This window comes from Peromyscus eremicus, chromosome 9 (assembly GCF_949786415.1).
Source record: "Peromyscus eremicus chromosome 9, PerEre_H2_v1, whole genome shotgun sequence".
NCBI lineage: Eukaryota > Metazoa > Chordata > Mammalia > Rodentia > Cricetidae > Peromyscus > Peromyscus eremicus.
Window position 1 is genome coordinate 3,920,095 of NC_081425.1, and position 14,772 is coordinate 3,934,866.

Genomic DNA, 14,772 nt, shown 5'->3' on the forward strand with positions numbered 1-14,772 from the left:
ACAAAACTGGAAGAGGAGCCGAGTGAGGTGGTCAGCAAGAATCCCTGCAAGGCAACTTCACACGAGCTGGAAGGGACCGGCTTGTGCAGTCCGTTCTAGAAACCAGAAAGGGGCTCCGGGAAAGCCGCCGCACGGCAGCGACAGGCAGGACACATGTTCCCCGAGCGGCAGGGGTGGGGGAGCTGCCGGGGTCTGGCCGCTCGGGAGGGCTGGGGGGCCAGGCGGGGCGGGCGGGCACGGGGTGCGGGGCTCGCGGGCGGGGCAGCGCGTCAGGCGGGGCGGCACGTGTGCGCGGGGCGGCGGGGAGGCAACCGGCGCCACCGCTGCACGGGCCCGGAAGGGCCGGGGCCGGGCGGGAGGCGCGCACGTGGGCTGCGGGGCCGCCGTCGGCCAGCCGGGCCCGACCTGCGCCGCTCGGCCGACGAGCTCCGAGGGCCGAGGGGAAGGATGGCCGCGCCGGGCGGCCGGGGCCGCGGGGCCGCCGACTCGCTTACCTCCGCCTGTTTCCGGACCACATTGTCGGGGCTGAGCAGGTTTCCCAGGAGCAGGTAGAACTGTTGCTGCTCCGCCGCGGCCGCCGCCATTGCGCTAGGCGTGAGAGAGAGAAGGAGGGAGCCGTGAGGCGCGCTGGCGGGCCGGCGGGAGGGTTGGGGGCGGGCCCAGCGCGGCGACCGGCACCAGCGGCGGCGCGGGGCTGAGGGGCCGGGCGGGAAGGGCGGGGCCGAGGGGGCCGGGGGAGGGCGGGGCGGGGCCTGGCGCCCTCTCACCCCGCCGCGGCCGCCGGCGCCGGCGTCCCATTGGCTCGTGCCTCGGGGGGCGTGTCCGAGCCCGCCCCCTCGAGGGCCGCGCCGATTGGCCACGCACCCTGCGGTGTCGTCACTCCGGCGCGCGCCGGGAGGCGGGGCCGGCGGGCGTGTGTGGCGGCCGGCCGGCGGCTGCGCGGCGAGGTTGGGGTTGGGTGAGCCGCGGGGCGGGCGGGGAGGAGCCGACCTGGCCCGGCCGCCTCGAGGGGCGTGAGGCCGGGCCTGGGAGGAGGGGCCGAGCTCCTGAGCGCGGGAGATTTCGGCGCCGCCGGCTGCCTCGGGTCCCTTCCCTGCGGCCCGACGCGTGGCCGCGCCCTCGGGGTTTGGAGCCCCGGGACCGCTATCCCGATCGCCCCAGCCGCGGCCCTCGGCCCCTGCAGACCCCTCCGTCTGTCTGGCCCTGCCGTCTACCCCCTGGGCTGGGACTCAGGCCACCCCTTCCCGCCGCTGCCCTGTGACTCACGTCCCCGGGCTGCCCCGAAGAGGGGTTGCTCATCCTGGGACTCTCCCGCCACACCCCTCCGCCCGCGATCGGAGCACACACGCGCCCACCCGGGATCCGCGACCGGTCCCGGTGTTTGGGGCGTCTTTGCTCGCTAAGGTTGGGAGAAGTCATGAGACACTCCCTAACTAACTGATCTTAGTCGATGCGGGCCAGCACGGAGGGGCCCAGAGACAGACGCTCTCTGTCTATCTTACCCCCCACCCACCCCCATCTCTTCTCTCTCTCTCTCTCTCTCCACTCCAATGCTTAGACATTATTAGCACCGGTCTACCTTTCTAGCTGGGACTGCCCAAGCCGGAGAGAGCAGGGCTCAAAGCAAAGAACTTGGTGGAAGAAGCCTGCTCAGAATCATGACCACCATTCACAATCACAAATGCTCATATCAAAATAAAATAGAATCGACTCCCAAATTAATGTATGAAATAGCCTGACATTAAAAGAAGGTGGCCCAAGAATGAAAGATTATCCCAAGTTGAAAACTTGTTCTACAAAATAGATGTGCTGGCTTCCTGTGGAGAAAGAACCCAATCAGAGTTGCGGACCTTTCTCTACAAATCAGATTCTGTTGTAACAACCTTGGCTGGCTCTCACAGCCACATGTTTATCCCAGTGCTTTTGCCCAGACTGTTGAGAACTTACTGTGTCCAAAGTATTGCCTAGGCCCAGGATGACAGTGGGTGAAAAAAATTCATCTTGTGTCCAAAGGACACTACCTCCCCTGAGTAATAGGTTTCAACAGCATGTGGCATGCAGGTAAGATCTACAGCTCAGCAACTCATAGGATTTGACTTGAAGTTTTTTATTTCTTGTTGGTGATTCTGCTTTTTGAAAGTCTTAAATATTTTCTCTTAGGTGATTTTAAAGATTGGTCTTACGTCACCCGGAGCCAAGTCGTGCAGATTCTGGCCAGATACCCTGGAATCCACTTGGAGGTGTGAGAGCCAGCCACGGTTTTCACAGCAGAATTTAGTTGATTTGTGGAGAAATTTTCCTTTCTGGTTTTAGCTGCCACACTGACAGAGTTCTTTCTCTACAGGAGGCCACCACAACTATTTGTAGAATTGGTGTCCCACCTGGAAGTCATTCTTTGGCCACATTACTTTTTTCAAGGTCAGACCACTTCATACATTAATTTGGAGTCAATTTATTTAGACATATACATTTATGTGTGTGAATAGTGAACATAATTCTGAATGTGCTTCTTCCTTATTCAAAGTTCTTAAATTTGAGGGAATTACATACTAACTGATTTTTAATTAACTAGGGTAACAATGAAATAGGACAAATTATCTAGAGGCTTGCTCAGGGTATACCCGATTTCTAGTTTTTGCTCAGTACCTGCTATATTTTATATATATTTGTGTATGTATGTGTGTGTGTTTATGTATTTTAAATGGCAGTCTATACAGTGCATTTTATACACACACACACACACACACACACACACACACACACACACACGCTCAGGGATTGGAGATATATCAGTTAGTAGAGTGCTTGCCTAGCATGTGTGAGGCCCTGGATTTGACAGCACTGCTTTAAAGGAAGCCTGAAGATTTATGCCTATAATCCCAGTACTCAGGATGTGGCTACATAGAGAGATGAAGACAGCCTGGGCTACATAAGGCTTTGACAAAAAACGAAAACAAAAACAAAACCCTGAAAACTAAACAAATATTCAGTGATTATTAAACAATAGACACCCCAATGTAAGTTTGTATGTCAAGAGATCTATGCTAGGAGTGGCAGTTGTATTATCAGTTTTAGTTTAGTTTTATTTGTTGAGGCAAGGTCAAATTGTGTAGCTCTGGCTGGGCTAGAATTCACAGAGATCATACTGTCTCTATCTCCCAAGTGCTGGGATTAAAGGTGTGTACCTGTTGATGACTCAAAAGGTGTCTACTTCAAAAGAGGATGTGCCTTCAGTTGCAAAATACACATGAAATTTTAAAGACAATAGGACGTTAATAACATTTTATATTGATAACATCATGTACAAATAGTATATTGAGTTAAAGTCGATTAATGAAATTTACAAACTATGTTATTACATGTATCGATCATTTCAGCTATCTCTCTTTGCTTATTAAAATATGGCTAAGTTCAACCTTTTAAAGTACACAGTTGTTAGTTTAGAATATCCAGAATTGAGCCGGGCGGTGGTGGCGCACGCCTTTAATCCCAGCACTCGGGAGGCAGAGCCAGGCGGATCTCTGTGAGTTCGAGGCCAGCCTGGGCTACAAAGTGAGTTCCAGGAAAGGCACAAAGCTACACAGAGAAACCCTGTCTCGAAAAACCAAAAAAAAAAAAAAGTATGGCTAGTTAGAAACTCAGAAGTAACATTTAGTTTGAGTTTTTGGCTTAGATTTCTATTGGATAGTGCTTTGCTAGAGAATAAAATAAGTATCTAAACAGTTGCTTATATAGTTTGTCATTTAGATTAACTAAAGGACTTGAATAAATCAGTTACCTACAGTGTTTTCTGTTGCTCCCAGTTTTTTGACTTGATTCTCAAGGATTTGGAGACATGGCACAGCACTTTCTGAGCGGTGTTCCTTGCTTAGGAATTTCCTTTCCCTGCTGGTTTGACAGAAATAGAATTGGGGACCTTTAGAAGACAATCGGCTGAGGTCAAATCAGATCTTGTAGAATAAAAACTCATGACTGAACATGGTAGTTGGTGGCGCACACCTTAGTCCCAGCCCTAAAGGATGACCTGAGTTCGATCCCCAGGACCCACACGAGAAAAAGAGAGAACTGACTCCCCAAGTTGTCTGTTGATGTCTACACACAGATACACAGATACACACACACACACATACACACACACACACACACACACACACACACACACACACACAGACAAATAGATGCACAAGCACACACAAATAAATGGTATAAAAAGGTTAAATCAAGTACTGGTCAAGAGCTAAAGAAAAATAGAATTTTCTGGATGATGACTTCATTTAAATGTGGCAAATGGATTTAAATAATGTCCTCTTTGCTGCATTTTAAACATGAAATAAAAATAGATTTAACAGAAGGATTTCATTTTTAAGATTAATGTTTTTACTTAGAACACAAATATGTTGAATGTAAAAGAATGGAAAAAGACACATCATATAAACAGTTTCCAAAAGAAGGGCTGAGAGGCCAGCACTACTATCACACAAAGGAGATCCAGGACCAAAGGTGTCTTGAGAGCTAGGTAGAGTGGGCAGCTGAAGCCTGAGGACCTCGAGTTTCAGGCCTCAAAAGGCTGACTGAGTTCAATCCTTGGAACCCACGTAAGGGCAGAAGAGAACCAACTTCCCACAAAGTTGTCTTCTGAACTGTGTGGCACACTTACACCCAATACTTAGATCATACATATTTTTAAAAACAAAATGTCATTTGTGATGGGATATTTCTTTCTTTCTTTTTTTTTTTTTTTTTTTTTGGTTTTTCGAGACAGGGTTTCTCTGTGTAGCTTTGCGCCTTTCCTGGAACTCACTTGGTAGTCCAGGCTGGCCTCGAACTCACGGAGATCTGCCTGGCTCTGCCTCCCGAGTGCTGGGATTAAAGGCGTGCGCCACCACCGCCCAGCCGGGGTATTTCTATTACAAAAGGGTCAACCAATCAGAACGATACAGGTTAAAATAAATAAACATAACCCCACACCTCTCTGTGGAGTGCGTAAAAGAGTACGTGTATAGAAGTCGGAGGACAGGGAGTGGGCTCTCTCCTTCTATCATGTGGGTCTCAGGGACTGAACTCAGATTATCTGATTTGGCAGCAAGTGCCTTTATTGGCTGATTTACCTTGCCAGCCCAGACATAGAAGTTTTAAACACACATAACTAACAATAAGACCCAAGTATACAAAGTAAAATCTGTCCCACTTAAAAAATAAGACAATTCAGTGAGAACAGTCTGGGACTTTTGTCCCTACTTTCAGCAGTAACTGACAGGTTAACAGGCATATAGATAGAAGACGAAGTAGACAAGACATGCTGCAAACCCAGCACCTCCACTAGATCCGCACGGGACACACTGCCCAACAACATCTGAGTGCACACTTCCCCAGCCCATACACAGCAGAGTCCAGAGTGGATCCGATTTTTAAAAGGTTGGAAGCATAAAACACTTGCTCTCTGACCACAAGAGATTGAGATTAGATATCAAGACTACCAGAAGTCAAAGAACTTGACATATATGTGGAGATTAACCAGTACAACCTTCAATGGTAGCCGTATTAGAGAACTCACAAGAGAAATTAGAAAATGCCAGAGAAGAATGATGCAACGGTCTGCCAGCAGCTCTTACAGAGCGCCATGACAGCAGGGCTCACGGGGAGAGCAGAGCTGTAAACGCCTACGTAAGAAAAGACAAGATGCTAGGAGCACTTAGGAGGCTGGGCTCCTGATTATCCTGCTGCCATCTCCCCAGTGCTGGGGTAACAGGACTGTGCCAGCATGCCTAGCTCCGAGTTTTGACAAAGGTCCTGTGATGGTTGATATATTGTTTTTCCAGTTGGCTACTTTATGGTACCCAGTTGTCTGGTAAAATGCAAGGCTACTGCTGTGAAGGGATGTGAGGAACGTGATTCAACGTTTGTAATTAATCAACTCAGTAAAACAGATTACCCTCCATGAGGTGTGTTCATTTTCTGCAATCAACTGAGGCCCTAGTAAGAACCACTCAAATGAACTCACATCCCAGGATTAAATGAACTATTAGGATCATCATACAAAGTGACATCAGACACAAATACCCAAATATTCTATGAAATGTCCAGAATGAATAGTTGCCATGCACCTGGGGGATGGGACAGAGGAGAGAAGAGGTAAGCAAGTAGAATACTACTGATAGTTATGTAGCTTCTTTTGGGGGGCCATAGTTACTTCAACTGTCTGCTTGGCACAACCCACAGTCATCAGGGAAGAGCAGGCTTCAACTGAGGAGCTGCCTAAATCAGATTAGCCTGTAAGCAAGTCTGTGGGGCATTTTCTTGGTTGTCGATTGGCGTGGGACGGCCCAGCCCGTGGTGGGAAGGTTGAAAGCCAACAGCACAAGCCTTTAAGCAGCCATTCTCTGCTGGTTTCGGCATCAAGGCCCTGCCTTGCTCTTACCTTGATCCCCCTCTATGATAGACTATAATTTATGGGGTACAGTATAAGCTCTTTCTAAGTTGCTTTTGGTCATGGTGTTTATTCTGAGTAGCAGAAAGCAATCTAGGACCGGGGTGACGAAGAGGTTCGTGAATACAGCTGTAACGGATGTACAATTCTGGATATTCTTTTTTTTTTTTTTTGGTTTTTCGAGACAGGGTTTCTCTGTGTAGCTTTGCGCCTTTCCTGGAACTCACTTTGTAGCCCAGGCTGGCCTCGAACTCACAGAGATCTGCCTGGCTCTGCCTCCCGAGTGCTGGGATTAAAGGCGTGCGCCACCACCGCCCGGCTCAATTCTGGATATTCTAAACTAACAACTGTGTACTTTAAAAGGTTGAACTTAGGCTGGGGAGATGCTTTAGACTGTAAAGGCACTTGCCAGTCTAAGCCTAAGAACCTGAGTTCGATTCTGTGACCTACATGGTAGAAGGAGAGAACTGACTCCTGAAAATTGTCCTCTGACCTCCACAGGCACTGAGTTACATGAACACTGGACATACATATGTACAAATCTATACACATGCAATAAATAACTAAATTAATTTTAAAAAATATTGAACCAAGACTGGTGGTACACACCATCAGTCCCAGCCCTTAGGAGGTAGAGGCAGGCTGATCTCTATGAGTTTGTGACCAGTTAGGTCTACCCAAACTAAAAACTAAATGAAAAAGGTTCATCTTTATAATACAGGGATTACTGTATCATATAGTATAGTTATTATTTTAAAATACTGTACAAATCTGAAGGCAGTTGACCTGACCTCAATTACTGAATCTTTTCCCATCATTCTAACAGTTTCTTTTTTACTTGTGTTCAGAACATATGGATGACAGCATTCATAACTCTCAAACCTCTGAACATTCCTATGCCGGTATTTGGGGAGAAACAGAACAGGGCAGCTCCAGCAGGACTCAGCCTGTGTGTTGCCTTCCCTTCTTTGCTATTCACAGGGAATACCTTACCACTGGACGCTCGGATATGCTTTGCCTCGAGCACTGTGTGGCACACCCAGGGAGCAGTACCTGTGTGACATCATATCGCAAACTCAGCTCCTGGAGAGATGGACTGTTAGCAACCTGAAGGACTTTCTGCCCATCTTCCTCACTCTGTCCACTCTCTGCACTCTGTACCACATCGAACTATGTTAGTATTTAACGAACATCTTGGCCGTTTGTATGTTTAATGAATATTGGGTGGGCCCCTTCACTACGGTGGGAGCCGCAAGGCTGTGGAGGTTGACTGGTAAGCTTGAGGACAGAGTTGCCTCCCTCTGTCTCTTTTTCTTTCTGAGGAGGTCTTACTATGTAGATCAGGTTGGCCACAAAATCACAGTCTTCCTGCCTCCACCGCCTCCACCTCCTCAGTGGTAGGATCACAGGCGTATTCTACCACATCCCCATGCTGACAGTCTTTTGAGATAATGAACTAGTGAACTGAGAAGATAATTTGCCACAATGATAAGTGAGAGAAAGAATAGTGGAATCAAGAATGATTGGAGTGGGATGGGATGTTACATTCTGGCCATGGTCTATCTTTGCCCTGAGATAAGATCTCCTCTTGAACCAGAACAGAAACTTGCCAGCTCACCTGGCCAGGAAGCTCTCAAGAGCTGCCCATCTCTGCCCCCCCAACATTTAAATTACAGAGTCACACAGTCATGTCCGGCTTTTTATATGGGTGCTAATGATTCGAACTCGGATCCTCACACTTTAAGAACAGGGGCTTTTATTTTGTGAGCACCCTGACCTCAAATTCTCTATGTACTGAGGATGATCTTGAACTCTGATCCTTTTGCCTCCACCTCCCAAGTGCTAGGATTATAGGTGTGCTCCACCATGCCTGGATTTCTCTCCCTTTGTGATTGCAAGCATTTCTTTAGTACGTAGGAATTCACTAATGAGTGAGAAACCTTTGTAAGGACAAACAGATGCAAAGGGATGGGTGTCATTTCCTATTATCTTTGACAAAGTTTTTTTTTTTTTTAAATCTTTTTCTTACACATCAGGAGAGGTAAGATTACTCAATAGAAAGGAAATAACTCAATTTCCTTTTAAGATGTTTTTAAGGTGTATTATTGTGTGGACATGTGCATGATGTATGTATGTGGGTACATGTGTCGTGGCAATCACGAGGTCAGAGCACAACTCTATGGAGTGGATTCTCTCCTTCAGCCTTTACTATGGGGTCCAAGGTCATTCAACTTGGGCAGCAAGTCCCTCTGCCTGAGACCCCAGTTTTCTTTAACTGTGAGCTCTCCTGACATCCAATCTACTCTACCTTTTCCTTAGCAATGAGGAGTTAAAGCCTCACCTGAGGAGTGAGACCAACATGGGACACCTCCAGTTTAATCTAAGCATTTACACACTTTTTGTTCACGCTGACACCTCTGTTTTAACCTAAGCTTTTACAGACTTTGTTTTGTTCATGCTTACATTTTTGTTTGAACATTCAGAGAGATAATGGTCCCCACCCTTTTGAAGAATGTGTACAGCATGTAAGGAAAGTAAGAATGTGTTTTCAGGTCTATGCCTTGTAAAATCACATCGAAGTGGAACTGTGGGGTAACAACGATGACGTGTTGGAGAACACACTGGGAAAATAGGCAGAAAGTTAAAAGGTACTTTTAAAGTTGGGTGGGTGCTCAGGAGAACTTTTGAAAAAAAAAGTACACATTTTACACACACACACACACACACACACACACACACACACACAGGTCAGAGGACAGCTCTGTGAGTGGGTTCTGTACTTCCACCTCCACGTGAAATCCAGACAGAGCAGAGCATGGGAAGTACTTTCGTCACGGAACCACCCCCCAACCCTTTGTGGCTTTTGAGCACCCTGACAGCAATGAATTACTTTTTCTCCGTGGTGGGGAAAGTACAAGAATTGGACCTCAGGGTCAGGAGTCCCTGGCCCCTGGCCCCCTGTCTCCACTAACACCTGTGATCTTGGTTCTCATGGCTGCCTTATCTGTGTACTGAGAGGGCTGGACCAGTTCCCTGGGGTGTCTTCCTGCCATCCATTGTGCTGTAATAGAGCATCCCCCAGAACAGCCAGCGCCTTGGGGTTGTTTGCCCTGGAGCTTACAGATTTGTGTCCCCACATCTTCCCTAGTTTTTAGGAGCAGTTTTCCTCTGTCATCTGCTGTCATTTGTGGTAACTGCTAACAAAAAAGGGCAGCTGTCTTAGTCTGTCAGCTACTTGCTCTCTGGTTTTCTGTGTGCCCTAAAAGCCAGGAAGCCAAGGGTAGCAGAAGCTACGCGTGCTGCTTGGAGGAGCGGAGCACATCTCCTGAAGAGTAGCACACACAGTAACAACTATTTGGCCACTTATATACTTTATTTATTTGAGACATGTAGCCTAGGCTGGCCTTGGCTTGCTATGTAGCTGAGGATAACAGTGTTTGTTGGAGGGAGGAGGGGCTTTTTTGAGACAAGGTCTCTTGCTCTATATCCCTGATTGGTTTGGATTCACTACATAGACCAGATTGGCCTCCAATCCCGAGCAGAGCCTACCTTTGCTTCCCTAATGCTGGGGTCACAGGCATGAGCTGTCACATCTGGCTTTATGGGCTTTATTTGATGCTGGATTGAGCTCAGAGCTTCATGCATGCTAGACTAGGACTCTACCAACTGAGCCACACTGCCAGTCCCGCTGACTTTCCATTTCATAACTGTGTGCCAGTGTTCTCCTCTCTCTAGAGCTGATACAATGTCCCAATCCAAAGCTGTCTCTCCTGCTGGTGCCACCCACCATTCATACTCGAGGGGACAGAACTGTTTACGAAGTTCCATGGAGTAGGCGCCTTGGCCCATTATCTGATCATTTTCTTTGCAAGGTAACACTGGCTCTACCCTGGTGAGGACTCTCACTCCTCTAAGAAGCGGCTGAGGAGGTGGTTCGTTAAGCCCTGTTCTGGTTACTGAATGATTGATTGGGCTTCCCCACACTGAAGATGAAGTATTTCCCCCTCATTTACTTGACTAGTAGTCTCCGAAAGCTGAGATGAAGTACGCTCACTGCTGAAAGGACACAGCATAGTGAACAGGAAGGCCCAAAGAGGGGACTCTAGAGACTTTAAACAGAACATGGTGAGGTGCTTGAGAAGTCATTCACTGACGGCCAATCTGCCTTCAAGTACCTCTTTTCTACTGGGATGGGGGGGAGAACAGGCCGGTGGACTTCATTTAAATTACTTGGTGAACAGGTGAAGGTATCAAGAAATGAATATCAGAATTATAAAGGAAAATAGGTCTTTCTGTCACTTAGGAAATGAAGAGAGAAGCCAGATGGATCCAACAATGACTTACTTGGGTGTTGCAAAGATCCTGGTCAGGAAAAGTAGCTGTGCTCATACATGGGCCCTGGTAAGGTTTCTCCCCAGAAGCACCTGCGTGAGATAAAAGCCCATCTCTGACACACTGTGGGGTGTGAGGCCAACACTGCTTTAGGCAGCTCTGATCAATCAATCAAGTTGATAGACACAGTGCAGCGGCCGAGGGTACCTTTCTTTATTCTTTCATCTTTTAGATTTGCTTCCTCTGACGGCCCCTCCCCCAAGATGCTGCACTTCCAACCCCGGGGACCAGAAGAGCCAGATGAGCCCCCCAGATCCCAGCCAGGAACACCTCCCCGCTCTGAAGCCCTTGGGTCTTCCCTGTCCGGAGGGAGCCTGAGGGTCACTTACAGTAGTCAAGGCTGTTCTCGGCACTATGCTTGCTTCGGTCATAGGATGGCACTAACCCCACAGTTCTGACCTCACAGCTCAGAGAGGTCGCCATGGACACAGCAGATTGCAATTGTGACCTCCTGCGTGTCAGCAGTGTGCCACTGGTGGCCATTTGAGTTTGCCCACCCCCTTGGCTGCAGGGGCCTGGACTGTAAATTTGGATATTACAGGGCAAGTATACCTGAACCCATAGAAGGGAAAAGAAGCTACTGGCCCTGGAGAACAAACTCATGGAGTCGAGGGGTCTTGGGATGGGACACAAATACACCACCATCTTCATCTTTGAACCGTATGAGTAGTCCCTTCACCTGTGGATTTCAGTGCTCTTTGTTCTTCCGAACTAAACAGAATCAGTCCCACAAATAAGCATATATAAATTTATGTGGAAGCAATAGGAAATTCCATATTAAATCAGGTTCTGACATTCGGGTTTGCAGTAAAATTCCTACATGACATATGCACTTCAGTTGGGTCTTATATTATCCTGAATGCCCATTTGGCTACAGTTACTGCCTTTTTATTCTCCTTATTATCTCAGAAGTAAACAATACATGGTCGGTTTTAAAACCGTTTAAGGAGACTTGTGCCGAATCTGTTCTGTGAGTTCTGTTTCTTCTTGGTAAGGAGAGAATAAAGCACATGCCCTCCAAGGGTCTCCAGAAAGCTCCTCAGCACCCGTCCTTTGTCCCCCACCTTCCATTTTCATCCTGTGGCGCTGGCCACAGTCGGTTCTTAGGCAGGGCATTTTTCTCAAGGGTTCTACAAGGAACTTAAAAGCAGTCTCATGTAGCTCAGGCTGGCCTTGAACCCCATATAACAGAGACGAGCTTGGACTTCCAACCTTCCAGCCTCCACCTCAAAAGTGCCGGAATTACAGGCAGGCGCCACCTCACCCAGCTCAAAACCAGATTTTCCGAAATGTATGAAGAACATGTTGAGGAGCAAGATTCTCAGAAATTCCCCCTTCCCCCGGGGACCGGTTGCTCGGTTTTGGTTGCGGAGCTTGGCTGAGCCCTGACTATCCCCAGCCTCCACCACAGACCAACGTGAGAGGAGCATTTATGAGTACTGGCTCAGCAGGCACAAGGAGAACTGTGACTAGGCTATGCCATTGATAAGGGAGCCTAGAGTATCAGAGAGGACTGGGCTGGGCGTTTTGTGTTATGGCCCCTGTACCTGTCACTCATCCTGCTTTAATCGAGAGCCATGAGTATATCATGCATATGTGAGGACATATATATGTGTGTGTGCACAGGAAGACCAGAAGTCAATGTCAGCTATGTTCGCTATCACCCTCCAGCTGACCTTTTGATACAAAGACACTGTGGTGGTTTGAATAAGATGTGCCCCTAATCTGGCTGGGTGGCGGTGGTGCACACAGGGACAGGTAGATCTCTGTGAGTTCGAGGCCAGCCTGGTCTACAGAGTGAGTTCCAGGGCAGGCTCCAAAGCAACACAGAGGAACCCTGTCTCAAAAAACAAACAAATAAAAAAGATGTGCCCCTGATCTCAGGCATATGAATATTTGGTCCCAATGGTTTTCAGTTGTTGGTGGTGTTTGCATAGGTTTGGGAGGTGTGGCCTTGCTAGAGGAAGTATGTCATGGGGAGGGGTGGCCTTTGAGGTTTCAAAAGCCATGTACCTTTCCCAGTTCACTCTATCTGCTTCCTGCTTGTGCTTCAAGATGTGTGCTCTCAGCTTGCTGTTCTCGCTGGCCACCTCTGCTCCATCATGGACTCTAATCCTCTGGAACTGTGAGCCCAGATAAACCCTTCTTTCTATAAGCTGCCTTGATCATGGAGCTCCATGGATCTGCTTGTCTCTGCTCCTACCCCCATGCTAGGGTTACAAATGTATATAGCCATTCCTGCCTTTTTACATGGGTACTTGGGATTCAGACTAGGACTTACTGCTTCCATGGTAGGCGCTTTGCTGGCTGAGCCATCTTCTTGCCCCTGCTAATCATTTTTCAGGCTGTCCTTTTTGACTTAACATTAGGTTTGGATCCATCCAGCTATTCATACTGACTTCACAGAATTTATTTGAATGCACCTGTTCAGGGTGGCAGTTTGTATGGCAATGGTGGGCGATACACATGGGTTCTTGTTAATGAACGGGACAACACCTGTCCTTAATTCTTAGCCAGTGAGGTCATATGGGATTCAAGGCACCAATTGGATGGCTTTGGTGGTTTGAATAGTAATGGCTCTCATAGGAGGCAGGCAGTGGTGGTTGTACACTTTTAACCCCAGCACTCAGGAGGCAGAGGCAAGCAGATCCTGAGTTCAAGACCAGCCTGGTCTATAAAGCATGTTCCAGGACAGCCAAGGCTATACAGAGAAACTCTGTTTTGAAAAACAAACAAACAAACAAATAAACAAACAAACAAAACAAAAGAATGACTCCCATAGGCTCCAGTATTTGAATGCTTGGTCCCCAGTTGCTGGAACTGTTTGAGAGCGATTAGGAGGTGTGGCCTTGTTGGAGGAGGTGTGGCCTTGTTGGAGTGGGTGTGGCCTTATTGGAGGAGGTGTGTCACTGGAGGTGGGCTTTGAAGTTTCAGAAGCCCATGCCAGGCCCAGTGTTGTTCTCTTTGCTTGACACTTGCAGATTGGATGTAAGCTCTCAGCTGCTGCTCCAGCACTATGCCTGCCTGCCTGCCACTGCCCTCCTCATCATGATGTTCATGGAATAAGCCTCTGAAGTTGTAAACAAGCTGCTAATCAATGTTTTTCTTTTATAAGTTTTATTTGTCATGGTGTCTCCTCACATCAACAATAACTAAGACAAAGTCCTTCAGCTATCCCTGAAGCAGTCCTGATTTCTCTCAGACTCCTAGACCTCAGCATTACAGCTACCCACTCACACATGGGCACACGCTTGCTTCCCTCCTACCAGGACTAGTTTTATTTTAGGGAATGTTGAGTCTGTGGACTTAAAAAATAACTAAAAAGAAGTTCTGAAATGTTCACATTTAAGTGAAGTAACATATAGCTCATTCCAGAGCTGACGGGAAAGGCCAGGAAGCCATGCTCTTTCCCCAGCTTTGGCTGCACCCTTTGTGAGTGTACGGTTGTGGAGAGCCAGTACAGGGCTCTTTGGGTGCACGGTTTCATACTGCCTCATGGATCTGGTGAAACCATTCAGCTAGTGTGGAAGGTGGACCACCACCTGATGTAATCCAGATAAAAGCTGGCTTTCTTCTTGTTTACTTAGTTTTAAATTGTATTTGTCTATTCTTCGAGACTCTCACACATATATTCAATGCTTTTATTTGCTTTTGAGATAGTGTCTTACACTGCAGTGTAAGCTGTCCTGAAACTCACTTATTTAATCTAGGCAATCCTCCTGCTTCAGTCTCCTGAGTGCTGGGATTACAGGCATGAGCTGCCACACCTGGCTGGGATTTATTCATTCCTTTTCCAGCAATGGTTCTAAATGCCACAGGAAATTAAGCAGGATAACATTCGTGGGCTTTGCCTTGTGGCCTGTGACGGTGTGCTTCTGCATGGAGAGACAGCTCTATCCCTCAAAGGACCTGCCTGAAGTGACACTCATAAGTTTTCACAATCCTTTGGCTCA

At 47.7% G+C, this 14,772-nt stretch overlaps 1 protein-coding gene and 1 long non-coding RNA gene across 5 annotated transcripts in view; one reads left to right on the forward strand and one right to left on the reverse strand.

Moving 5' to 3' along the window:
* The window catches only part of Ipo5 (importin 5), a 54,542-nt gene extending 43,305 nt beyond the window's left edge, over window positions 1-11,237 (reverse strand). Inside the window, exons 1-4 of one of the 4 annotated variants that reach the window (XM_059273192.1) lie at window positions 11,149-11,237; window positions 10,772-10,851; window positions 3,783-3,885; window positions 495-588 (exon numbers count right to left, since the gene is read on the reverse strand). In XM_059273192.1, the coding sequence (XP_059129175.1) occupies window positions 495-584 (90 nt within the window). In that variant the 5' untranslated portion in view covers window positions 585-588; window positions 3,783-3,885; window positions 10,772-10,851; window positions 11,149-11,237. Of the gene's footprint in view, window positions 1-494; window positions 703-3,778; window positions 3,889-10,771; window positions 10,852-11,148 lie in introns of those variants that run through there. The other 3 variants (XM_059273189.1, XM_059273190.1, XM_059273193.1) reach the window with 3 other exon arrangements.
* Window positions 1,543-7,705, forward strand: LOC131919134 (uncharacterized). Its single transcript, XR_009381167.1, has 3 exons — window positions 1,543-2,240; window positions 2,345-2,418; window positions 7,409-7,705. It is a non-coding gene; the product is annotated as an uncharacterized LOC131919134 (long non-coding RNA).
* Window positions 11,238-14,772: the final 3,535 nt, after the last annotated feature.